Here is a 27,373-nt window from a genome sequence, read left to right as displayed (position 1 = left end):
ATTGGCTGGGGGAATGTGATTATCTCTTCTCTCACATTCTCCTTACTCTGAATGAGCACTGAACAGTGGTGTTAGGAGCTAGAGATAGATGAGATTTTCTTACTAGATGTGTTTTAAGAGCATATGAGCCTTTCAAGCAAGTCTATTTGTACTGCTCTTCTCAGGCACTGTGACTATTCCAAGCACAGCTAAGAGTGAGAAAGCTGTTTATAATTATTCCCTTGTACCAGGGAAGCTAAACAATATCCTGCTTTCTCTCTAGATCAGCCAAATGCTTGAATTGCATTAAGAGCAGCGTTTATGAAAATTGAATGTTAAGGTGTAATCTCATCCGCAATGCACCTTCTGAAGGGTAAGCCATGTTGTAAAGCTTTCAGCTACCCGGCTTTGGGCAGGTTACTTTACTTGGAATAATCAGAGAAGAGAAATGGTAGCAAGGGACCAAAGCATGATTAACCTGCCAGTGCTCATATTGCTAATTTTCTCAATTAACTGATTGCAAATGATATCTGGACCAAGGATAAACAGCTCAAGCAAACCACGAATCACACTGAGGAGGAATGTGTGAATGCAATAAGACAGAGTTAGTCAGGCTAATTCATTAGTTAGGCATCGTTTGCTAAGATCCTGTAGGCTAAGGGAAGTCTCAATAACAGAACTGGAAGATATTAGGCAGATCTAAGGGAAACTTCATCCCCCTGCTCTGGGCAATTCCACTGAACTCACCTGACCCATCTGTGATAGTTACACCCTGCAGGAGCCACTCAGATCTTTGGCTGAAGAGCTAACAAGACTCATGGCTGGGCAGACACCTCCACCTGCAGTGAGCAAGGGTCAGGAGGAAACTAGCTTCATCTGCATTGAGGGAAAACTCTGCTGTTGCTGACTTGATCAATAAAGAATACAGACAGGAAATGAGGAAGAAGCTCTTCAGTTCCCACCCCCACCAAACATCCATCTGGTCTGAAACCTTCTCTGCAGCACAGGTAGAGATGACCTTGCCTTAGCAGCTGGTCTCATGGACACACTATCCCCCCACAGTGAATTGCTGGGGACAGAAAAAGATTTGTCTCAACCTACTGTAGGCTGCAGGGATGGATGCTGAGCCCCATTTTCAGGCAGGAGAGAGCACAGCTGAGGCAGGATCCTGCCCTCTCTGCTCCCAGATGCCTGTGGTACAGTTACTGCTTTACCCCCTAACAATCTAATTAAGCTTCAAGCAAAGCTTGTCCATCAAACGCTATTGATCAGCTTTCACCAGCACGTGGCTGCCATTCAATCCCACCACACATCCGAAACCTCTCCCTCTCACAGCCTGCAAAGGCAGCATCACTTCTCCCTCCCCTTGCTTTCCCTGGCTTTGCATCCTGATGGCTGTTTGATCCATCTGCTAAACACACCTCCCAGACACGCTTTTTCTGTATCCTTTTCCACTCCCCTCAGGGCTGAGTTCTGCACAGCATCACGCACGCCACTAGCATAACTGAAGGCAACTGACATGAGAGCACACGCGCAATCTGCCTATTCCTCCTGCCTGAGCAAAAGTTGAAAAAACCCTGCATCAGTGGGGAAGAGAGGAGAGTTTGAGACTCCTCCTGCTACAGAGGACAGCTCAGCAGGTAGGTGGAATTGTGCTGATTTGACTTTGTCCCATATGACAGCAGCCTGTGATCAGACATCAAACTGGCAGCAAGGGCAGGCAAAAAAGAAAAGAGGACTACAGGAAGCTTTCCAGCAGGCATGACTTAGAAGCCGTCCCACAACAGAAGGTCTGCTTTGAAATTCAGTCCTGGGCAAACATTGCAAGGCCAAGTCACTGCAGTTCACAGTCCTAACACCAGCGAGAGAGGACCAGCACAACCCATATCAAGTGACATGATTAACAGAAAAGGGATGTGCTGTGCGTCCCACCCCACAAGTCTTTTCATCCATCTCACAAGCAGCCAGCGGCACCATCTGTTGCGTCATGGGAAGCCACACTCCTCTCCCTCAGGCTGAGACTGTCATGCTGTTGCAGGGAAGAAGAAAGGAAAATGAGCTGACATGTCCCTTTTCTATGTTTCCTGTCTGTGCCCCTATCCATGTACTGCAAGCCCTTCTCATCCTCCAGGTAACATCAGGTGAATGCTGCACAGATCGCAATTTAAGCAGAGCAGGATGGGACCCTTCCCAGTTTACAAACCACAGTTCTATCCTTTAATCTTCTCATCTTCCAGAGTGAAAAGGAATCATGAGGACCTCCTGAGGAGCTATATAGTTGACCAGAAATCTCACTGCATCACCTTTGATCATGTCCTCTAACCAAAAACTCCCCTTTAGCCCTAGTGAGGGGACATGCAGGATGGGCCACGAAGTGCACGATAGCACAGGGCACAGCAGGCTTTGGGATGCAGGCTGTGGGCACAGGCCTATCCACAGCCCTATCTTCCACTGTTACCGTGGTGATGGCAGCATTGCATAGACAGTGTGGAGTCCCCGGGTGCTGGCAAAACGCTAGCCCATTTGTTTGTAAAATGAGTTTGGTCACCCCTGCCTGCCTTATGCAGAGCTTCGTTCTTCTTTAGCCCTCAGGCAACCCCCTGAGGCCCCAACTGCTCTATCTCTCAAGCAGCTTCACCTGAAGCCATGGCTGCATCAGCAGCTGAGGGTTTTCATTCCCCTCCCACAGCACAGGGCTGGGCTGCCACAAGGAGTGTCATTTGCCATGTTCAGAACCCTTCCTGACTTGGGGCTTATAATGCAGATAAAGCAATTCTGAACGTGCCCGTCTTGCTTCTATATTTTCCTCCAGGCACAGGGTATAGCTGAAGATGGGAAGTGACAGTCTCTTGGTTTGGCCCCACATGGATATTCTTGCCACCTGTGAGCACAAGGCTGGGAGGATGATTTTGCTTTGGAAGCTTGTTCTACCCTAGCTGCACATACCAGTGGTTTATAAGATCACAGTGTTGCTTGCAGGCACTGGAAGATGCAACTAGGTTCATTAGGTCAGGTTCTGCATGTGCCAAGGGCCATGTATGCGTGTTCATCAAGCTGTGGTGGTACATGAACAGGGCAAGACAGCACTGTGGGCTAACTATTCAGATTTAGAGATTGATGTAGAAGAGTAGAGCCAGGCATATGGCTCACTTCTCCATTCTAAGTCACACCATCCCTACTTGATTCATAAGGAAGGGGCGTGAGGATGCCCTTCTCCATTCTGTGGTGGCCCTGGAGAGGTGTGCAGCTCTGTGTGCTCTTCTCTCAAAAGCAGAGCAAACAAATCACTCAGAAAAAGGAACTGATACAGACCCACAGACTTTGGGCCTTGGTGTAAAAATGCTCCCACTGGTTTGCGATGGCCATCAGCGGACTTATCCTTCCACTCTAATCACAATCATTAAATCCCTGCTAAAGTCCCTGTCCTATGTGTGTCCAAACAGCTCTGTTATCTGCCACCTCCCCGCACGGTGAGACGGCTCCCTACGGCCGTGGCTCTCATTAATGCCGCTCTGGCTGGCTGATGAGGCGAGTGGCAGCCGGCTCCGCAGCCCAGATGAGGTTTGTAGACAGCAGGGGATGTTTATCCAACACCAGGGGGATGAAAGTACAAACAAAGAGAGGCCACACAATTACTCAGGCATCGCACAGGGCCACTCTCATTAAAGACAGTCTCCCTGACGGGAATTAATCTGAAATGACAACTCAGTGAGCTAATTTAGCAAATGGGTCTGGGGTTTGGCCCAGTGCAAATCGTGGGGCTCTGTCTGCCAGGTGGGGCTGAGCCTGCTCTGCTCAGGGGAAGGCAGGAAGGCGTGAAGCTGGGCACGCTCTGCCTGAGTCCACGTACCAGAAGGCATGGAGGCAATGGCAGCCTTGGGTCTCCTTGAGGGGTACAACAAAGATTAAATTCCCCTTCTGCACCAATACCTTCTCCTTCCTCTTTCTCCTGCAGCCTCAGGTCACAGATGGGTTCCAACTCATTACGTGCACAGTAATTCTGCCACTATCCTCTGCAACCATAACCACCAGCCCAGCTCAGATCTTTCCTCCAGGATGCGACCTGCTTGCAATATTAGATGGCTTCTCATTTCTCTTTAATGTTAGAGTAGAGCACTGGGAGGGGATAAAATACACAGAGAGAAATAAGCAACTTAAAAGGCTTTTTATTTTTTAAGCAAAGATCTGGTTTGGGGAGGCTGCTTTGAATCCCCAAGCAATGAAAAGCATTTTTAGTTGGAGCACAGTGCCTCGGTGCCTTTCCATGCTGCGAGAGCACACAGAAGAAAAAAGCTGACCAAATGAACACCCCAAAGCCTGCCGAATCTGCCCAGAACCAAATGACCTAAGGCTACAAACTCATTAAGATCACTGGCTGTAGTGAGGTAAGGCGGTTGGCGTTTACGTCAGTTGCCTTGGAGCAGGAAAGGGAAAACCTCCCAAACCTCCAAAACAGACATCTGTGAGGCTCCCCACTGCATTAGCACTCAATGTGATGCTGCTGCCTACCCCACCCGGTTGACACACTCCAGGAAGTAACAGCCTGTTTGCAAAGACAAAGGTTTTACAAGAAACTTGCTCTACAATGCTAGTATATGTGCTTTGCCTGGGTCAGTGGCTCCAAGCTGTCAGGCTGTTTACTGGGTTTTAATTTAAGGTTAATTCTTATTCTACTGGAACTGGTACGTCTGTTGTGCTATTCAGCCTCTGATGCAGGACTGGGAACAATCAGCTTCTATGGAAATGCACTTGCCTGTCTTGCTAGGAGCCCATGCATTGCTTAGGAAAACAAATTCCCCCAAACTGCTTGCAATCCCCACAGGAATGCCCAACCAGCCCTTGGAAGCCATTGAAGAGGGAGAGCTAGAAGAGCAATAGCACCAGCCAATTAATAAGCAGCACTTTTAACCCCACCCAGCCCCATTTACATCCGCTGCTGCAAGTAAATTGGATTCAAGGGTTCCCAGGTGCTTTGAAAAGCATCCTTCTACTTAGGGATTTTCACACAACATATGCTAAGAGCTCTTTAAGCAAACTGGGGAGAGCAAGAGGAAAATCAGCAAAGTGTGTTACAACCAGTGGGCATTCCAGTTGGTTGCCCTTTGTACTCCAACTAAACAAAAGCTAAGAACCCTCCCAGACAGCCCCTCACCATCCAGCAGGCACTGAGGTGGCATGCTGTCCTGCTTGGGTTTGTCCTTATAATGCTGACAAGCATTTGGCTGTGGAAACTGGGGAGCTCCCAGGGCTGGAAGAGATGGGCTGGCTGCCTGGGTAAGCTCTCATCTATTTGATTATGGCAATAAATCAATCACGAGTGGCCGTGTGTAAGGCCTGGTTCTTTTGCTTGTTTGTTTGTTTTAATCTGAGGAGAATATCCCACTTCAACACCAGCTCTACAGGAGGACTTTTGTGCCACCTTAAGTCTGGAAGCCAGTGCGTCCTGTGAGGAGGGTACCCAGGCAACCAGTAGCTCCTCATTCAGGCAGACAAATCCCCTTTCTTAAGAGCTCTTCAAACGCCAACGCTTTTAAGCTTTTGAGCTTTTTACAGTTATATTCAGAAAGTCACCATGTTCTGCAGTTCGACAATTGATCAGCAGGACACAAAGTTCAGCTCACACGCCCTGGTATGGGGAAGAATGTGACAAAGCAGCAAAGCCTGCAGGACATGAAAGAAGGTGACGGTGCAGGGGAAAGAGAGGAGGACCGACAAGAGTGCTAAAAGCCCAATGGAGATGTCACAAGGAAAACACCAGGGAGACGGCAGCACAGCAGAGAGCTCAGTGAAACCTCAGCACATGGATGTGTGGAGACCTCGCCATGCGATGCAAGTGGTTTTGCAGGAGGAGGGCCAGGCAATACTTGGGACATCATTTTCAGACTTTCCTGCTTGTGCTCAGCAGAATGGGAACGATGCTCCCCTGCTGCCTCCTTGCTCTGTCATTTGTTATTCAGACCCAGGCCACCAAGATGGGACCTGTAGAGATTTCTCAGAGCCTGATCGTACATCACATTGGGATCCAACAGGGTCACGGTATAGTAGTCCTCCAAAACACACCTCTCGCTAGTCATTATTATATAGTGACGTTGCACAAGAAACATCAGCAGCAGGAACCAATGGGATATGACAAAAACACAGAAGGTTAGGCTTTCACAGGCACTCAGCTTCCTTTATGTCAGAACTTAAAGCAAAAATGTGGCTTTTCTTTCACTTAAACCCTTTTGCTAGAAGCACAATGAGGACAAGAACCAAGATTACTTTTAGGCACTGTGCAAAAGGAAGAAAACATCACTGGAGAAAGATAAAAATCACAAATTAGTTTGTGGAGTTGCAGCGCTGGTAATAGCAAAACTTGCCTAACAGGGAAGGGGTACTGTGACAAACTGCTTTCATTATTAGAGGCTCCCCTGTGTCCTGTATTATTATTAAGCACTGACAATGCGTTCTGCACTGTATGAGGAACAAACAAAGGCTGTCCCACCCCAGAGAGCTCACAAGCAAACAGAGACATAAAACTGAAGCCTACTGTGCAGAACTAGAGGAGAGAGAAATTTGGATCTTTGAAATTATTTTATTTCCTACCTGCAGTAAACAAACTTCTCCTTACAAAACGCATTTGCTTCCCAGCTACCACTGAACAGCAAGAAGCGGCAATTTGAAGCATCCCTATTTTTAAGATGTATTGAATGCAGGCATTTTGCTGAGCTTGGATGAAAGTATCTGGCGATCCTTACTGGTTAACATGCTTTTAAAAACATCAGACTCTTCCTTGTCCTTCTCCAACTGGTGCTCTCTTCAGCTTTCCCTCAGTTCTCCTCTCAGCCCGCTTTCCATACTCTGGTGTGATTTCTCTTCAGATTCAGCAAGCCTTGAAACCCACTTCTCTTTCCCTGCGGAGTTTATGTAGTCCCAATAGCTTCATTACTGTGACAGTATGAAAGCCCTTTTGCAACACAAACAGACACTGACTTTCCTGCAGTTCCTGCCTGGAGAGCTCTTGAGCTTATTCCCTTTATTTCACACAAGTGTTGAGGGTAGAAGCCTACTTGCTTGAATCTTTGGCCTATGAAATCTCTAAAATCTACTAATGACTGTGGACTTTTGTTCATATTAACCTCCCTTCAGAATGCTGAGCACTAGCTCTCTGATGGGAGGCAGGAATGCTCTGAAAGCTCCCAACTGTACCCAGTACCTAACTTAATGAACACTGAGCTGTGTACTCAGCTCATGTCTCTGATTCAGTGGGGGAGGGACAAGACCAACTACAACTCTTAATCATCAGGGAGACACTGATGTAACAATCCCCAAGGTCCTCTCCTCAAAAGCATGCACCAGGGGAGCTGACCTTACCTGCCTGACTTCTAGGCGATACTTGAGGATAGGATCCACAGCATCAGGTTCCTTCTGCGTCCACTGCAAGATGTAAGAGTAATTCTTGGATTGCTTCTGGCTCAGGGTGGGGTTGGGAGTGTCATAGTAAAACTCTGGGCTGTAAGCTTTTGCTGAAGAAAAAAAAAAACACAGGAGGAAAGTGTTACGGAATCAGGTCAGCCCGGGGATGGGCCTGAGTAAAGAACTGCTAGGTTAACAACAGAAAGTAAAGAGTGGGATGGGAGGGGAATATAAATTACAAAGATATCTAGCAAGAGTGAAAGAGCTCTGGTCACCCAACTTACCATCTGCCTTTGGCATGAGAGATTCCTTCAATATTCCAACTGTTGTTGCACTGACACATTAAGCAGTTCATGGCATCTTTTTTCTGCGGACTGCTTCTGCTTTCACAGTCTAACCTACTGGGAGGGTTCACAGACCTGCAGCACCAGTAGGGCATGACTGACACCAGAAAAGGTGGAAACGGCTTCGCTTCTCCAGCTGGAACCAGCTGTAATCTTTTGTGCCTTGCTTTTTGTAGCTTAGATTGAGGTAACTTTAAACTGGCATTTCTTCTGTTTCATCTGCAGCTTTTCAGAGTCTCCTGCTAATCTCCTGCTAGCAATCCCTGAGGAAAGATCATTCGGCCAGTAGGTCATAGGTAAAGTGTTATTTATCACACAGGGGACCATGGCGTTCAAAAGGAGACCTTGCTTCTTCTGCATTTCCCCTGCCTTGAAAACACAGTGCTCCAGCCTCTTTGTAGCATGGCTGTCAGCTCTGCAGCAAAGGGGATGTTGACCTCAGCCAGGGTGAAAACAGCAAGAGCTTTTGCAGGGACAGAGTTGCCTTTTCTAAACCCACATCTCTAAAAAACCAGAATGAAGCAGGAGAAAAAGAAACACAGAAGAAAAGATGTACTGGAGAAAGTAATAGAATTGTAGCATGGCTTATGTTGGAAGGGACCTTAAGGATCTTCAAGCTCCTTGCCTTGGACAGGGTTGCCAACCACTAGATCAGGGTACACAGGGCCCAGTCCAACCTGGCCTTGAACACCTCCAGGGATGGGGAGAAATTGGATGGTTCAGAAAACAAGGGTCTTCCTATCATTTCACCAGCCATGCTGGCCTGAATCAGTACCCAGCAGGGCTCGATGGCTGGTGGACAATGCACAGGGCATGCTTATCTCCAGCCCTGGTCTAATCCAGGCCTGCACACACACAGGCAGGGAGGAGTGCAGGAGAGCAGAGAAGACCCACCACCATCTTTCTAAGTACTGTGCTGCACCTTGCCCCTCAAATCCTGGGCCCTGCCATTCAGTGTGGTTATAATTAGGCTTGAAAGGATTCAACATTTTCTTTTTTATGAACTCAGATGGATAATATTGATGTTTATTTCCAAGTCTTTTTTTCCTTATTATTTTTATTGACTTGAATTTTTGCACAAGCAAGAAGTTCAGAACCACCTCAGAGACTAATTGCTGCTTATTCAACTTGTATTGACTGTGGAAGTCAGGCTTCATAATGGATTCAGAAATAAAACCAGAACTGATTATAATCATAATCTTGCATGATATTAATTCCTTATTAATTGACTCTAAAATAGAAATAGAAGCTAAAAGAATATCCTTTTAATAGAAAGGAAGCACATCAAGATACTTTTAGAACTTCCTTTCTGGCAACTTTTACCACTGCCAGAAAGTTTGTCTTTCTCCTCCAGCTGACAGAAAGAGCTGAAGGTTATTCACTCAGTCTTTCAGGGCTTTTTTCACCTGGGGAGCAGGTGATGAGCAGCATGGAGGGGATCTGAGTGTGGATTGGATGTTTTGCCATCCTTCCGCAATATCACAGAAAAGCTAATCTCCCATGCACAGAAGAAACTAATCCCACAACATAGACCTATCCATCTTGGTCATGGTTATATATTCTGCTTCCAGTACATCCAAACACCTCATGGTCACAGGTGAATCACTGCCTGCCCATCAGCTAGGAAGGTTTGTGGTCCATCTTTCACAAGAAAGAAACAGAAACAAAAAAGAAACACTGCTGTTCCTCCTGCTCACAGAGGAAGGTTGTAGCAGATGTGAATTAAAACTCCAGCAATCTTGAGCCCAAGTACTGTAGCCTAGCCACCAAGTTGTTTTTCTGGTTGCTTTACAGGTTCAGAAGGTCCGATTGATTTGCAGCTGCCCAGGCAGAGATGACTGGAGCTGAAAAGCCAACATCGGCTATCAATGCCTTGGAAGGAGAAGACAGATGCAGAAAAACAAATGCTTGCAGCTTTTCAGGCACGGGCTCTGTAGACATGCCCAATGCTCTCTGCTAAGAGGATCTTTTCACATGGGGCATGGACCTGGCACACAGGATGGCATTATGTACTCCTTATTTTTTCCAACAAAATTCAGATCCTGGAAGTATTCCCAAACTTGCTATGGACAAAGCTTGCCATGGTGGATGGCTCCTTGTGGGATACAGTCTGCCATCATTTAGTTACCAAGATGAGACTTACAATCATTTGAAGAAATAGTAGAGACAGAGAAAGCTCTAAAAGCCAAATCAACTACCAGACAAAGTCCAGGGGATCCTAAAAAGTGAGAGCAAGGTCCTGAAGAAGGGCCCAAAATGTGGAAATGATTTGCATTTCCTCATTCCTGAGAGCATCTTGGAATTATAGCATACCTGAGTTTTTCCATACTCTGGGAAAGACTTCCTTCAAAATCTGGCCTCTTTGCAAATTATTCTATTTTTCCACTTTCTTCTTTTTTTTTTTTTTTTTTTTTTTCCCCAGCCCTTTTTTGACATGTATTATAAATTGGCCCTAGGCTGAAAAAAAAAATGTTTTGGCTGATTTTTTAGTTTATTAAGGGAACCTTGTTTAAGAGCTTATTTAGAATCTGGTGCCCAAGTCGATTCTGAGGTCATGGGAAAAATAGATTTAATGATCAGCCAGAGAGGCTAGGGCAGATGTGTGGTTTTAGTTGCTATAACTCTGCTGCTCTTCTCTGCAGTTGCAGGTGCTAGGAACCAGTGCCACTGCGTGCTGGAAAAAGAAAACTGAGTGGCAAATCTACTAGTACTAGTATTCAGCTCAAACTATGTTTATCTTTTCAGGCATCATAATACAAAGTCTGCCTAGAGACATAGGGAAGGCATAGGGATATATAGTGTGGTTGGTTGGTTTGTTTCAAAGGGAAAAGATGGATGTTTATGGAGACTGCTGGGATATGTAGAGCCTTTCTATCCCCTTTGGTCAGTACTTACCTACAATATACTTTGACCAAGCTAGAAAGCTTATGACAGCCTTGAGTTTTAGTCCTACATCTTTCAGACAAGTGTCTAAATACTGCTAAAATACAGCAGAGGCTGCACTAACTGTCCCCACTCCATATGGCTGCCTGGATGATAGAGAAAGATGTCCTGCTAGCTTACAGAAACCATCCCATTTGAACCCAGTGCCATCACACCATCTAACAGCTCACTGCGCTGTGTGCTCTGTGACTTACCAGACACCTGGAAGAGGCAAGCAGAGACCCCCACATCGTTGGAGATGCTGCACTCGTAGCTGCCGCTGGTCTCCCGGCTCACGCTGTCCACTTTTAGCTCTGAGTAGTCCTGCTGCTCCACTGGGGGCTGTGCCAGTAGGGTCCCATTGAAGCGCCAGACGGAGGTGGCCACCTTCATGGGGCTGCCCTTCAGCATGGTGCAGCGCAGGGTGACACTGCGCCCCATGCCCTGGCGCACATCCTGGAAGGCTGGCTCCACCACTGGTGGAACTGGGGACCAAACAGAGACAGACAGCGACGTCATCAGGAAGAGCTGATGATGCTCAGCACAGGCACCACAGTGCTGCCTCTGAAGAGATCTATTGCTTCTGAAAGGATGTTTATTATCTAGCAGGAGACAAACTCTACCAAACAAAAAGCAGCAATAACCATTAGGCATCTCCTTCTGACTGGGCTTGAGCCACCTACTCCCTCATTCCCATTTACTGGGTAGGTGTGGCCTTTATTGCATCTACACATTTCTTCAACACCTCTAGGGATGGTGACTCCACCACCCTGGGATGTTGGAGTGCCTCTCTCCACTTCTCTCATCAAATACATCAATACAATACATCAGACACTGGCTACAGGGACCCACGGTCCTATTCTCGTCTCTGCCAACAGAGCCCTGATATTGTGAGGTGAGTCATTTCTCTCCATGTCAGCTTCCCTGCCAGTAACACAAGAGTGATATGTGGACACCTCCTTAGCAAAGGAGGTTAAGTCTTGTTCTTTGGCACTTAGAAAAATTTATAGGAATCTCATAGTTTGGGCATGGTTGAGGTAAAGTAAGGAGAAAATCTGAATTAGTATTGCTTAGGTCAACCCCTTATTTAATGCAATAGCAGTAGATTTCAGTCTCAGCAGATATCTGACGGACACGTTTCACTTGCAATAAACTCTTAATTAAAACACTGACATGGGGGAATAACCAGAAGCTCTCTCTCTAAAATGAAGTAGGCTTCCTGAAAACAAAACAGCTGTTAGCCCAAATGGAAAGGAGGGAGAGCAGGTTTATAGCAGCTCCAGCACTGTCACAACTCACCTCTCGGTTCAAAGGATCTGCTCTTCACTGACAACTTCTTTGCAGTACTTGTCTACAAAAACACCTGCCTCTTCTAAGCATCCACAGATCTGCCAAGCACAGCCAAGCCCCCAGACTTGCAGCATGCACTGTGCCACAGACATAGCTGCATGCAGGTCTCACAGCATCCCTTCAGCTTAGACACAGATGTGCCTGGAGGGCTGCTGCACTGCATCCCCTCCCCTGGTCTTACCCCAACAAGACTCTCCTACAGCTCTGTAATAAAAGTGATTTCTCCATCCTCACCACTGCCACCCCATAGCTCTGCTATGCAGTGTCGTCCTTTCTACAAACACTGTCAAATCTCTGAGCATGGAGCGTAGAAACACCCCCTCTACCTGGCAGCCCTGGTCAACAGCTGATTGTTTTCTAGATACCTGTTCTCAGCTCTCAGCCTCTGGGTCCTTTACTGCGCTTAAGTGGATTAAAAGCAACCCTTGACTGAACTCCCATTGCCGTGCTGAGTGGCGTGGTCAGCTCATTACAGATGGTTTTGCTAGCAATGTGTCTCAGCAGGTGCTCCAAGCACTGACTTGCCTTTGACTCACACGTCTCCCACCTCACAGTGAGAATTATGTGAGAAGTTGTTTGATTAGACCTAGTGCCATGAATGTGTCATCTCTATCCCTAGCTGCTATCCCATTTCTTGGGTCACATCTGCTCCTTAATTGAAGATGGTGGGGTCTCACATTATAATCAAAGCCAGCTGGTGGTGACAGAGGGGAGGAAAAAAAATAAGAAAAGAAAAAAGATAAATGGGGGAAACAAAAGGGAAAGGAGGGCTTAAAAAAAAAGCCCAAACAACAGCTCTGGTTGTATTCAAAATGATCCACATCATGAGAGGGAGAGAGGGGAATGGGAGAGCAGCACCTGTGCACAGAACTGGGACAGAAGAGCAGGAAGAGTCTGAAAGAGGACAAAGTGCTCCCCAGAAGGACGTGCCCTGAGCCCCACAGTGGGAGGACCTGGGGCTGAGACAGTCCAATTGCTTCCTGAGGTCACAGAAGCAGCACGGCAGCCAAGGATGCAGAATATTTCATCTTCCTCAGCTAGGATATGGGATTTACTTGATTTACACAGGGACAGGCTCAAGACCTATGCTACTGTGCTATCACCTTGTGAAGGGAATGTCTGAAAGTGCCTATACAGTAAACACTGATTACATTTTCTCGCCTCTGGCACTAGGTAACAGCCAACAAGCACTAACTCTGCTGATGGCACTGAAGCTCCTGAGTTCTCAGTAGAGAGAGCTGAAGCAGGTCATCCTATCAGCACAACAGATGCAGCACCATGGCAAGGGGCAGTGCTGAGGGTAGGAAAGAAAAGTCAACAGCAATTTCAATGCCAGAGATCAGTTCTGGCCTCCAATGCCTGCTGCGGAGCCCACACTTCTGTGAGTAGGCTGGCTACCCATAAAGGGGAAGCCCACCACCAAGGCAAGGATCCAGACTGCACATCCTAGCAGATAAACAAATGGTGTTTTATCATGTCCAGCTTAAGCACAAAAGAGAGCCTGGTTAAACGAGCTGGCTCTCTGACCGTCTGCAAGGAGAAACCTACAAAAGGACTCAGGCTGTAAGGGAGATATCTGCTCCACACAGCAGTATCTGGCTCACAAAGCTGTCACAGTGCTCTTTGGGATGCTTGAGAATCAGCCTCAGTTTTTGCCCTGGTTCCAAAGGATGGTCCTTGCACAGAGGCTTCTCAAAAGCCTTCCCATGTTTCCCTGCTCTCCAGTGCTCTGTTAAACAGTATTTACATTCCAGGAAGCAGGCTGCTGTGCTTCAAGGGGAAGGTAAAAAACCAACCAGCCTTCTGTATACACAGGGCATCAGGATTCCCCGGAAAACAAGGCAAACAAATATAGGCAATTGCTGTTTTCTCTCAGCACTCAGTTTAGCACTTGAAGAGCCAGCCAGCAGGAGGAGCAATGAAGGGGGTGAAGAAAGCAGCTCACTGCTGCTGTAGGCAGCGATGAAGGAGCAAGGCTCCTCCAACAACCTTGTTAAGATGCGGCTGCTGTGAGATAACAGGCGGGGCAGCCAGCCTTCACAGCAGAATTATTGTGCAACAGAAGAAAACATAATCATTCACCTGCTCGTTAGGAACAAATCAAATCAGCCCAACACAGGCAACCTACTCCAGCATGCCAGGCACCCTAAAGTAAAGCCAGGCTGCAAGCAGCTCCCTTGCTGTGAGACGGAGCAGATGCTCTGCACTGACGGCTGCTAAACTAGCATGGTGTTCACAATGATGAAGGGCAGGAGCGAGGGAAGAACAACAAAGAAATGTGAAGTGTCAGAGGGTGTTACTTTGTGCTCCGATAACCTCTCATTTTCTTGGTTTCATTGGGAATAACTAGAACTGAAGCGCACTGTCCTGTCAGATGAGAGAGAAAAGCATTGGCTGTTGGGCAGTGGCCAAGTCTGCAAATACTTGTTAAAAAAGCTAGCTCTTATTTCAGCCTCGAGGAAGGGAGGACGGTTCTTCCTCACAAGATCCAAAGTACTTGCTGGAGAGACCACAACCTCTGTGCTGTGTTACACTGAGGTGTCACCATGCTCACGCATGGCTCAGGGAGGTCTATTCTGTGATCCCTGTGATGCTGAGTGGTGTTCATTCCCATCAAGCTCAGATACCTCCAGAAGGCAACTACTGATGTTGGGTGTGTTTCCTCCACCAAGGATGAAGTCAGAGCACCCCAGGCTGCCAGCAATGAACTGCGAACAATCTCTACTCTTCCATCACCAGTCCAATTAGACAAAAATTTACATGTCATACTTAAATCTAAAAAGTGCAGCACGTAACACAAGCAGTGACAATAGCAAGTCTTGCTAGGTTAGCAAGTGGCTTTATTTTCTGCAGCTCCCAGCCTACTCTGCTGAACAACTCAAGCCAAGCCACGCAATTACAGCACCAGTGGGACTCCTGCTCATAGGCTTCACTTCACCCTGTGTGTGTGTGAGCTGATAATTGACCACTCATTTACAGGATTAAAACTGCAAAAGACATACAGAAAATCTGGTATGAAAGACTGTGCTGTCTATTTAGTCACAATCCTTAGCTATATTTTGTTATCCTAAGTGGCTAAAGATATCAGTCAGCAACTTCTCTCTGGAGATGAGCAGGGACTGTGTCAAGGCCTTATGAGATTTATACAACTCCATCCAACATCCATTTAAATTCTGGTAGATACCCTCCTGAAGTCATACCATAGTTGTCTAGATGACAGCAGAGGGTGCCTTCTTTATCCAACTCCTTGTCCCATAATCAGAGATGTTAAATATGTCACAATGCTGCCTTCATACAAAGTATAAAACTTCATGCATTGAGTTCCAAGAGAGACCACAGCTCTCCCTCCAAGCAAGAAGGAAGCTCTTCTTTTGTCACAAGGCTGTGAAATCACAGCTGAGCAATTCTGTTCTCTAAAATAGCATCCATAATCCATACCCCAATAACGCATATTGGGCACCAACCAAGCAGTTTTCCATTTGAAGACAAACATCCAGCTAACATTTCCAAGTTTAGTTACCTCTATTTCTTTCTGAAATAGAAGAGGGGAGATGGAGAAAAGCTTGCTCAACCAATCTGAGCTAAAAGCCAGAATATCTTTCCTTCTTCTATGCCTTTTGTCTTTGCACTTCACCGTCCTCATGTATAAAGAGATAAAAGATTTATTTCTGCAAAATGCTTGAAAGCCAACTTGCAAGTATTGTTATTTCAAACAATACATATTTCCTCGAGTACATTTTCTGCTAGAGAAGAGGGTGGAGGGACCAGAAGACCAGAGCTCTGAGCAGAGCAGGCTTAGCTGTGCGCTGGTTGACTGGTTTTAAAAGAAGAGCAAACAAAATATATTCACAGCCATCTTTTCTGCTTTCTTCTCTGAACTTTCCAAGCCAATTAGCTCAACTCGTCTTCACCTTGTTTTAATAAAGAAGGATTTGCTAAAGAATTTCCTCTCCTGCATGATGAGCTGTGATGATTAATACATGAGACCTCTCTTGCTCACTTTGTAAAGCAGTTTCAAGAAAGTCCATCCTGGATGGGAATTTCCAGACCTTCTGTCTCACATATATGTCTCCATAAAAAAGATCTGCCCCAGACATGCTGGAACTCTACTCAGACTCACAGCCCAATTAATTTGTGCTAACAAGACACTACAAAGACAAGCGTTCCCATGCCTCACTTACCTTTGAGTGCTTGCTTTCAAAACAGTGTGCTCCCCTAATTAAGAAAGATGAGTGGGAAAGGATGGTGTATGTACAGAGGACACATACACTTTTGTATGTGAAATGCACGCTGTTAACCCTCCCCCAACCCATACACCACCCAATTAGAAAAGTAATTCACAAAACAAGTAAAGAGGGTAAAACAGTGAGCACATTTGTTTCAGAGCTGCCTTCAATTACTGTTCAGCCAATGGCATAACCCATATCTAGTCTTTTACTTTAGAGATGCTGGAAAATATTGTCTTAACTCACACGCGATTTTGCTGGTTGTAGCATGGTGAAGCAGGATGACAGCTATGCCAGATTTGTTTTTCTCCTGCCCACCCACATACCCATAAGAGGGAAGTCCTCCCATTTGAAGCACTGCCAGACCACCATCTCTTCACTCAGGTTTATACTTCTGTCTCCTAAAAGATAATGAGATGCCGGCTCATACGCATGCATCCATTAATACATGCTTCTGTTTAACAAATTGGGCTGGGAGTGACATCCTGCTCCCAAGAGCATATAAATAGTTTAGATGCAAACATTCACTAACAGTCAGCCAATGATACTCTCTCCCCAAAAGCATCCCATATGCATTAACTTCTGGCAGAAGACCAGTTATCTTACTACTCAATAATTCATAGGTGAGCTACTCAACTGGGTAGTTCTGGGAATAAAGAAACTCGTTGCCAGTACAAACTAAAGAGGGGGGAAAGAAAAAGAAGCAAAAACGAACCACAACGAACCAAATAAGATTCTTCTTCCAGAATGTGAAATTCACATCTTTTTTTCCTACGTCAGGGGTTAGTTACTAGTTTTTGTTACCATTTAACCTCATCCTGCAGCTTAAGCCTACTGCAAGCTGTCCCCATAGCTGGTTACATTCTAGTAATCAGCTTTGTCCTACCCCAGTAGTTCCCAACCTGAACCAAAATGAGAGACATTTTGTCCAAATTCTCCTCTTCTGCAGTCCATGACAAATGATGTTGGCATTTGACACATATACATATCTACAAGCTTTCCCATTCTCTCTGTCCTCTGCCCTTCAGGTGACAGGAGCACAGCTTTAGTTTCTTCTTAGATTTCCGTTTTCTTTGGGCAGAAACGCTGCCTGAGAATTTTAAATGCCATAGGTATCATATACAAACGGTTTTGGGAAGGAGGAAAGTACAAGAGAAATCTGAATATACAGCTCTAACTTTCCTCATGTGCCTGGCAAAAAAAAGCAGGGCATGAGGACCTATAATAGGGCAGAGAGCAACCGGTACCATTTAAAAGCATGTGATTAGAAACAGAGATGCTTGGCCCATTGCAGCAGAGTGCATTCCCTGTTCTTCCATCCAGAATGTAAGGAAGTGAAAATAGAAGAAAAACAGACAGACCATCTGTGGTGTTCATAGTTCTAGGACATGCCTTCCACATTCCTTAGGATTGGAAATAGTGAAAAAAGGACAGTAAACTTGGAGCTAGCTAGAACAGGACTTTAAAGGACAAATTTATCTCATCTAACTTCAGGCTCTTCATTGAGGCACTGAAGGTGAACATCACCTCTTCATGGAGGTCACCTCCCCCAAAACCAATAAGTGTGGGGTACATATCCAGAAGGCAATTCAGGACTAGGAATCCCTATTTGATATTATCTTCTTCCTACCAGAGCTGCACAGGGAGCCTAAGCTGCCCACAACCCTCACATCTCTGCTGTGTCCAGTGCCTTCCCTCTATATGAACCTCTCCATGAACTCTCAGTGCCTTGTTTGATAAGTTCATCTCTAAGCTGAGTCATGCATCTGAAACTTGGGCAGCATGTCCTGCTGTTGGACAGGTGCCACCTCCTGTGCTTGAGCTGCTTTGTGCCACAGCAGAGCTACTCTGGAAAGCAAAACAGACACCAGACAGCACTTTCCCTATAGCAAATCAAGCAATAAATCTTTGGACTCCAGACAGCATCCAATTAGTGCCACTGCTAGGGCTCATGTCCAGAATATGCAGCTGCCTGCAAGGAATTGTCTGTTTCCCCTCGTCTCTTAGGGAAGATCTTACCCACATCGAGAAGAGCTACCAGGCAGAGGTAACTGCTGGCTCCAAGCAGCAGCCCAGTAGCAACAGGCTCTTATTCCATCACCAGCTGCTGGAACAATTCAATCACCTCCATACGTTTAGAAAGTGAGGGGCAGGGAGGCTGCAGTAGAAAATGCTCCTGAGAACGACAATCCTGTCAAAAGGGAGAAGAGTTCCTTCTTTAGAAATTCAGTGATTGTCAGAGCCACAGGTGGTCAGAGCCTTCTGCTCAGAGTTGGGCTACAAGCCTTACCTCACCTTCTGTTTTCAGTTTGAAAGCTGAATTGGGAGCGCTAGATCCCTCCACAGCTGCTTTCAAAACAGGCAGGTACAGCAAGAGGCAGCACAGCCAAGAGCAAAAGTTTGATTAAAAAATCAGACGTCCTTTAATTGCAAAGGTGACAGGCGTCAGAACTGGATGGGGAAAAGATCCAAGCCAGAAAGAGCCTGCTAAGGAAGAAGGGCCACCAAAGGCAATTAAGATAATCAAATATTAACCAGCACTCCTTAATATGTTTACTTCAAAATTTCTACGTGTACTTATTAAGAATAAAGGATGCATGGGGCAAAGCTAGACTAGAAGTTAATGCAGTGGTTCTTATCTATAGAGTGGAAAAGCTGCTTACACAAACCAGACTTTTCCTCAGACTTCAGGCCTGGTAGGAAATATGAATCAAGGGGGAAGAACTCAGCGTACAGAAAACACCCAGTTCTCCATCACTTCTCTATCTGCTGCTTCTGAGTTCTGCTGCCAGTCGTTTAATATCCTGCTCCGCTAACTGTCATCATTATCCCATTTTTCCATCCTTCACCCTTGATTGATCTTGATTCATCTGAGGAAGATGACGACAATGAAAACGTAACCATTAAGAAGGAGGCTGAAAGGATGCTCAAATGAAAAGATTTATGTCGGATGTTCAGTCTCATAGATGAAGCAGCCGAGGTCAACAGATATCAAAGCAATTTTCCCCACAAGAATTAATATAACAAGGCGGGTGGTGCATAGAGGAACTTAAGAAATGCACACAATTTAAAAACACAGGGCCAGCAGAGGTAGAATAGGGAAAGGAGAGGCAAGAACATTTTAAACTATTAGCATTTTTCTGTCTCTCTCTTTGGATGGTTACCTGTTCATCACTGTCATCATCATCTTCAGATGAATCGAGATTGATCGGATCAATCAAGGATGAAGGCTGGAAAAATGGGGATAAGTTCAGGCGGTCCATCAGAGGAAATGACTAGGGTCTTTCAGAACAGTGACTGGCTCCAAAATATCAGCTGCTAAATAACCAGCCTCTGCCATCTAAGAGCTTTGTATTCACCCTCTGTCCTTCACACTGTTGCCTGTATGACTTTAAAAGTGTGAATTTCAGAAGTTCCTGCATCCAACTTCTTCTCTGTGAAGGCAGCTTTCTGCCTCTAGGCTAGGATAACACCAATGGCAGGACAGTGGAAGATTCTGGGCCTCAACCAGGCCCCAGCCATAAACAGATTAAGAGAAATGGGCTGTAAGCCATCTACTCTGACATTTTAGAATTATTTCTCATCTGTTTCAATAATTTAGCCTTAAAGTTTCACATGCTGAGCCTGGTGTATACATACTTAACAACCTCATACCATTAACAGCAAGAGACGCTGAACTACAGAGAGATCTGCTTCTGATGTTAGCCAAACATCTATTGCACAAAGTGCAAAAGCAGAGAAGGGCCAAGGCTCAAGCTACAGAGGACTCACTCTCCTGGAAACCTCACGTCGTCTCTTATGTTACCACCATGTTTTCAGAACAGCAGCACACCAACCTCACTGCAGAAGCACACACGCATCCCAGCATTTCTCATCTTCCCTTATTATATAGGAAATTCACTGGCAAGCCCACTCTCTGGTTAAATCTGTTCTGACATTTGATTTTCCAGGCTTCTTATGGGCCAGCACTAGTGGAACCATTTGGAGAATCAGTATCCCTGTAAAGTGGGCATGTGCATATCTCACACAATTACTTCTTCATGTTGACCGATGAGAACTTTGATAGTAGTTAAGACGTTCTGCAGATCAACTGGGAGCCCTCAGGTCAGAGTGGATTTTGGTCCAACAGATACATGCCTGAAATCTATTCCATACAGTTTCCTTCATTCCCATTCCCAGCTTTTCTGGGGCACAAACACTAAGGCCATTATCTTCATTCATATCCATTGCATCAAGAGTTTAAACTGGATCCTAGCCTGAGTTGGTCCATCTGCAGTTTTCTGCCTGAGGAGCGGAGGCAGCACACACTGCAACATGTCATCCTCCTCATTCCACCCTCCCTGTGATAGGTAGTAGCACTTTTCAGAACCAGATGAAAAAGATGTTTTAAACAAGCTTCAATGGTGGTTGCTGAGCCATCCCACTGTAGTGGGCACAGGAAGGGTATAATTCTGTATATGGCCCTGAGATGAATCTGCATGGGCTCAAATCTGAGAATATCTGCAGCTAAATTATTGACTAAAGGCAGAGATAAAGGAAAGACAGGCTTCTCTCTGTGCTGGATCTGCAAACCCGGGTGTGAATTCATCTGTGCAAAAATGGTAGGACTACAGACTAACAATTGATTGCAAAACCTCCAAAATGGTAGGAGGAAAATATAGGAAAAGAGGATATCTAGCCAAGTCTTTGAAAGGAAGTATTTAATAGCAACCTCCAAACACCAGAGGAAATAAAAGTTTTCTGTATCAACCATGGTTGTGTTCCTTCTAAGAGTGCAGATGTGAGCCCATTGGGTCAATGTAAGCAAAGAAAAACTCAGACAAAACACAGCAATAAACCTTTCAATTCCTCACTGATTTCAGAAAAAGAACTTATGGAAGATGAATGTGGGATGCAACTATACAAATTAAAAAATGAATGGTGATTAATATGGTTTTATGGGTCCTTGGCAGAAAAACTGGGTAGTGTTTGAGAAAGCAACAAGAAAAGTAACTATCTTGTCATAACATCCTCAGGCGTTGGAAGGATCCTGGCTTGCTTCCACACGACAGACTAATTGAAGATGTAATACTATTCGAATGCAGCCCGCATTAAACAGATTAAAAACACATTCACCGAAAGAGTTCAAAAAGAAATTTTAAATTGGTGCACGCACCATTGAGGTCTCTGTAGTGAAAGGAAAGAACTTCCCTAGGAAGACATCCCCAGTGAGATTCCACATGAACCTCTTATGCTGAAGCTATTTCACATCACCACCAAGGTCAAAGAGCCAGCAAGCAGGCTGGCATAGCTAGAGAATATCAATTACAAACTCCCCAGATCTGGCTGCATATCCAGTATCATACATAACCATCTTTGGTGTCTAAATGACCTTGCACCCATTTGCAGTTGGGGTGGCTGTGTGCAGATTTTGGCACATCTCTGGGGTATGTCTTGGGTTTTGCATCCTTCCCTCTCACAGAAATACAACATTTCAACATGCAGTAACAGAATCACCATCCTTAAGCACCTATTCATGATAAGATGCTAATATTTGTGGGTAATGTAAAATCATAGAGTCATAGAATGGTTTGTGTTGGAATGGACTTTTAAGATGATCTAATTCCAACCCCCTGCTACAGGCAGGGACACCTCCCTCTAGACCAGGTTGCTCACAGCCCCATCCAGCACAGAAAATACATAGTAGTAAATACAATATTTGAGAGATGCCTCATACAGGACCACTTGATTTGCTTGATAGAAAGAGTTTAAGGTAAGAACGCTCAATTTGCCTTGGAAAACACAAAGACTTGGGAAAAAAAAGCTGTTGAAGAGAAAATGTTTCACTCTCGTCAAAAAAGAGACAGTGACTCCAGGAGGAGCCTGAGTCAATACAACCAAGTGGATGTCAACTTTCAGCATAATTCTGTAGTTCAAAGGTGTCAAAATCTTTGGATGATTAAGTCAAGAACAACTGAAAGTATTGTGAAATGGGCATCACTGCTGTATCTGCATCAATGAGATCATTTTGAAGAATCTGTTTAATAGGGGTGACATTCTGCCAGAATAATGTTGAAAAAAAAAAAGAGGACTATAAAAATGATGAAAGGACTAGAAAACACGCATTGTGGTGAATGGCAGAGAAGACTGGACTGCATACTGAAAAAAAGGCTAAGAGATGACTGGTTCTGGTATCTCAGACTAGACAAAAAAGAAGCTGCTAATAACAAATAGCTCTTTATGTCAGAAGACAAAGGCATAAACAGAGCTTGTATCTGGAAACTGAAAAGAGACCAGCTTACATTAAGTCATGACAACTGAACCATGGCAGTAAAAATTCATTGGTACAACATCCTGAGGGAAACAACTTACTGAAGGACTAAGTTGACTTAAGTTGCTAACCCACTATCCATCATACTTGAGAAGTTGTGTCAGTCTGGGGAAGTTTGCATTGACTGGAAAAGAGAAAACATAATCCCTATATTTAAAAATGGAGAAAAGGAACACCTGGGGAACTACAGGCCAGCCCATCTGTCACAGAGTTATCTAGGTTCATCTATGTCTGTGACAGGGGGCAGTAGGCTTGTGAGCCCCTCAGCCCCCAAAAATGGGAAGGGAAAAAAGGGGTAGGGAGATGGGAGCTGGGCTCAAGGAAACAAACAGAGAAGCAGCAACAACCTAAGGAGGAAACAACCTAAGGAGTGCCAGCGTCACTTCCATGACGTATTTCCCTCTCTGACCGTGAGGTCCTCTGGGACGTGTAGTTCTTCTCTGTGCTCACATGATGTCATGATGTGGAATTCCAATAGCAAAAATTACAAAACCATGACACTGTCTCACCTCTGCGCCCACCAAGGTCACAAGGCAGATTCTCCTGAAAACCATACTGAAGCGCATGGAAAATGAGAAGGCAATAGCTGGCAGCCAACGTGGCTTTAGACACTTTATACTCTTTCTGACAATCTGCCTTACATGAAGCACTGCTCCCTTTCCCTCAAGCCCCAGTTCCCCATTTTACAGCATAGCAAGATATTGGCTGAAGGGTCTGTTCTATGAATATGATATGAACTGCTAAGAAAATCCCAGCAGGGCTAGCACTATTAAGCCCATCTATATTGCATTAAGTTGTTATGAGCTACCACATTCTAGCTTATGATTAGAGCAGTAAAATATCTCTTCGCTATCAGCACTTGGTAAGGAAAATCCCTGCTCTGTGCAAATGCCACCATTATTTACTATTCTCTTGACCTCAGTCTCAGCCACTGCCAGGAACCTGTAAGTTTTGGCATGCCAACCAATCCCTCCCATCAAATGCATGGCTGAGTTTTGCCTAGAGTTGCAGCACATTTGCAATGGCTGAGATTTCCAGTCGTGAGAATGGGTCACAACAGATCAAGAGCTTACAAAGGATCAGCTGGACTGGCCTTCAATTGCCATTCTTTCTTTACCAGCAGGGATCTATCCCAGATGCCTCTTCCCCGCAGAAACAGTAATTTTCAGTCTCTTCTACTTCCCATTCATCTCCTTGTAGCTTGGCAAGCAAGGGAACACTCAGAAGTCAGCTTACTCACAGTCAACAGTAATGAAGAATTTCCATGGTTTCCTGTGATTGCATATGACCCCAGAAACAAGGACTCCAAAATAATGCAAAATGCAACAAGTCTGCATGCAGCTGGGAAATTTAACCATGTCTGTAAGTTCCTGGGACCACAAGAGTTTCACAGGTTCATCACTGGGTTCATAAAAGAAAACTGACTGTTTTATCTCAGTCCTAGAGACCAATTAAGTTTGACTCACAAGTGAAAGCTGAGGTAAGGTAGGAGCGTGCTTATTTGTGTTTGCAATAAAGAGGCAAAGAGGGATGGAAATCAGAAACTATGTGAAGTAAGGTGAGAAGTGCATGTTGGAAATGCGATCTCTGTGCAATGAGTAAACAGTTTTCTAGCTTCAAAGAAAATATAGTTTCTTTCTCAGAGATAGAACCAAGTGAAAAAGCATAAACTAGTAACTGAGCAATTCCCCCCCCCACACACACAGGTATCTCCAAAAAGTCTTACACTCTCCCTAAAAATGGAACCTTCAGCCTCCCACTGAGTGACCCTCAGTGTCCCAGCACAAAACTGGTGGCAGAAAGACCTATTAAGCTACAGGAAAGTCTGAGAACCTCTGCAATGTAATTTACATGCAAACAGTTTCCCTGCAGGAGTGACTGTAATTGGTGCTGTTTCAGAGCTCAGGGTCAGTATGGTCACAGCTAATTAAAATTTAGACCCCTCCCTGGGATGCTCAGTTTCCTGTTATGGTTTCTGTTCATACCATGGGTGTCTCAGGGGGGATTTCCCTGCACAACATCTCTCCTTCAACATGGCATCACTGTTCTGTGCATTTTCTCCATGTGCCTGCTGCAGTCCTCCAGTGAGTTAGAAGGAAATAGCTCTACACAGGGAGGTGACGGATAATACCCTTGCTGGTACTGCCTGAGGTGGTTTATGGCCAAAAAATCATGGGAGAAAAGCAAAGCCACTGGCACAGTGCCATGGCACCACGTTGTTTCTCTCTGTCAAAGAGGCTGGGGACAGCATCTCCCAGCTCCCCTGGCATAGGCTCTGCGTTAGGTTTGATGCTGTATGCTTCCTTGCAAGTGTGGACAGCTGTTTTCACCTCCCTCTGTGCCTCAGATGCTTTTGCAGAGGCTGAGAGTTATTACAAGAAAATGAGTTGCTTTTTTTGTCTGCTCAGTGTCTTCCTCGTTCCCCCAGTGAGCCCTGCTCCACGGTATCTCCCTCCCCACTACTGGGTACTCAATATGTTTGTTTTCTGGTCACCAAGAGGTGGGATTTGATAGGAATGAGACATTCCTTCCTTCCCCATCTTCTGATCCCAGCCTTAAAGTGAGAGCTGATTGCAGTTTTCTGACTCCATCTACCACCTCCCTTGCCCCATGTCTCCCTGCTGCCAGTGGTACCGCACAGCTCACAGTATAGCACACACCTCACCAAATCTATTTTGCTCAGGCGTACATATATTCTAGCAAAATAGAACTACTGCTAGCAGGCCTTCCCACCTTCTTAGCTCTTGTAACCCTAGTCCAGGTCCCCAAATTTAAGACTTTTATCCTCCAAGTGTAGCAGCAATGCTCAATTCACACAGACAGGTACCAGTCCTCTCTACCACCTGTGGCAAAGAATATCCCTCTAACCCCCACATTTCAGGATTCATAGCTCTTGGTTCACTGCCTTGGCCAAGTGCCCATATCCTGAACTCATCCATACACCTATGGTGCTGTACAGCCTAAGAGATAAATCTTGACTGGCGGTAAGCACATTACAGATATGTATGACAGTAAATACACTGACATAGAAGGAAGTTGCATTATATGCCTGTGCAAACCAGAGCAGAAGCAAGATATCCGCTCTTACCAGCCAGGCTGCCTCAATGTAGTCTGGGTACCACTAGTTACATAACAGCTTGGGGATCTCAGATACAGATGGTTTAACTCATGGCCTAAAATCAACAACAGGGCTCAAAACCAAGAAACACTTGGGGATGTACACTCCCATGTCTTAAAGACAAGGACACACCCAGACCAGCAATGCACATTTGCAGCCTTGCAGGAGGTCCAGCACAAAGCACTGGAGAGGATCTTGGAGATTTTTTTTAACCTAACAAGCCAATGTAATGCTAGGTTTTAAAGGGAAAATAGCTGCCAGAGCAAGAAAATCTTAAAAGGAGTATCTGAATTTGAGCAGCACTAGATGTGGTATTCAGCCCTGGGAGGGCCACAGTAGGTGAGCAATTATCCGAAGAGAGATGACCAAGGCTGTCTGCCATCCTTTATGTGTGTGTGCAGCTCTTGTCTCTCCTGCCAAAATTGCATAGCTTGGACATCTCTCTCACTTGATAAAATAATGCAGTATGGAGTCCTCATGATGTTTTGCACCCAACATGCATCTAAATCCGCTCCCCAGACACCATCGCTCCAGTGAATTCTCCCTACCGCATGGGCCTTTTGCTTTACATCTCAGATCTCATACATCTCCTGGCAATCACAGCATGCAGACATGCTCTGTCAGACCATTTTAAATCTAAGAGGTGAATCTGAAAAGCTCTCAGGATACAAGGGAAACTGCCCAAGAAAATCTCAGTGAGTGGCAGCACACAAGAATCTTCCCCATCAGGCAGCAAGTTCAGATCAGGTTCCTGTGGAACAAATTCCATGTGCTGAAGGGGAAAAAAAAATCCTGGCAGGTCAAAACACACATAGCAGCTTTACTCTGTGAAAGACTTATTTTCCTTCAAAGCCACGTATACCAAATGCTCTTAGGCTTAGATCCATGAAGACTACAAAGGCAGTCACAAAGAAGTCAGTTTTGGCCAAACACCCTTTGGCATGTCAGACTAGCTGCACTTCAGTGCCATGAGGCTGGCAGGAAGGTAGGGCCAACAGGTCCTAGACAAACAGGAGCCATCCTTTCTTTGGCTGCATTTGATACAGTCCCATCTTAAGATTCAATCTGAGGACAATGTAAGTGATGTCACAGTCTCTGTCTACCAGGCCCTGGGAACAAGAGATGGTAATTGTTAAAACAAATCCAAGGCCAGCTAATCCTTTGTGGTTGTTACTGTGCTCTGAACCATGGCCATTTGGGTTTACAGCCATGACGGAATGAAATGAATTCCTTCTTCAGCCTGTCCTTAGACTGACAACTCTAATTAGCTGTTAGCAGCCCAGGCACTGGGCAGCCGAGTGAGCAATCCTCATGCTGCAGCACTGAGGACAGAGCTGTATGCGCAAACACAAACTCAGAGCAACGCAATCCACGCAGTGCTGCTAGCTGAAAGCGTGTTGACAAACAGGAACAAAACTCTCAGCTCTTAACGAGGAGTGTGCTGACAGAAAAACAGAGACAATGTATGCTTTCAGCTTAGTCATACAAACCTTGATGTAACAAATTAGAAGGGAAACAAGGAGGATTTTGATTGAAGTGGGACCAGATGACAGAGTCAGGATGTGTCCATTCATACTGGTGGGCTGAGGTCATGCCTGTGGCTATGACACACTTAGCACACCTTCTCCAGAAGAACCTCAGTTAATTCTTAAGATCATCCTGAGCATCCCAGAGCTTTCCCTCTCCTATGAACAAGACCTGTGGCTTGTAGCGCAACAATACTGGAACA

The 27,373-nt window shown here is 45.4% G+C and overlaps 1 protein-coding gene across 5 annotated transcripts in view; it reads right to left on the bottom strand.

The window, feature by feature from the left end:
* The window catches only part of MDGA1 (MAM domain containing glycosylphosphatidylinositol anchor 1), a 202,609-nt gene that overhangs the window by 37,759 nt on the left and 137,477 nt on the right, over window positions 1-27,373 (bottom strand). For 4 of the 5 annotated variants that reach the window (XM_085541223.1, XM_015857816.3, XM_015857815.3 and 1 more), the window contains 2 exons: window positions 10,856-11,125; window positions 7,333-7,484 (listed from right to left, as the gene is read on the bottom strand). In XM_085541223.1, coding sequence (XP_085397349.1) covers window positions 7,333-7,484; window positions 10,856-11,125 — 422 coding nt within the window. Of the gene's footprint in view, window positions 1-6,749; window positions 6,873-7,332; window positions 7,485-10,855; window positions 11,126-27,373 lie in introns of those variants that run through there. The other variant, XM_085541222.1, reaches the window with a different exon arrangement.

The sequence above is a fragment of the Coturnix japonica genome, chromosome 3 (genome assembly GCF_054131305.1).
Source record: "Coturnix japonica strain WE chromosome 3, WE-NBRP24, whole genome shotgun sequence".
NCBI classification, from domain to species: domain Eukaryota; kingdom Metazoa; phylum Chordata; class Aves; order Galliformes; family Phasianidae; genus Coturnix; species Coturnix japonica.
The sequence above is the reverse complement of the archived record's forward strand: the minus strand, read 5'-3'. Positions and strand labels throughout refer to the sequence as shown.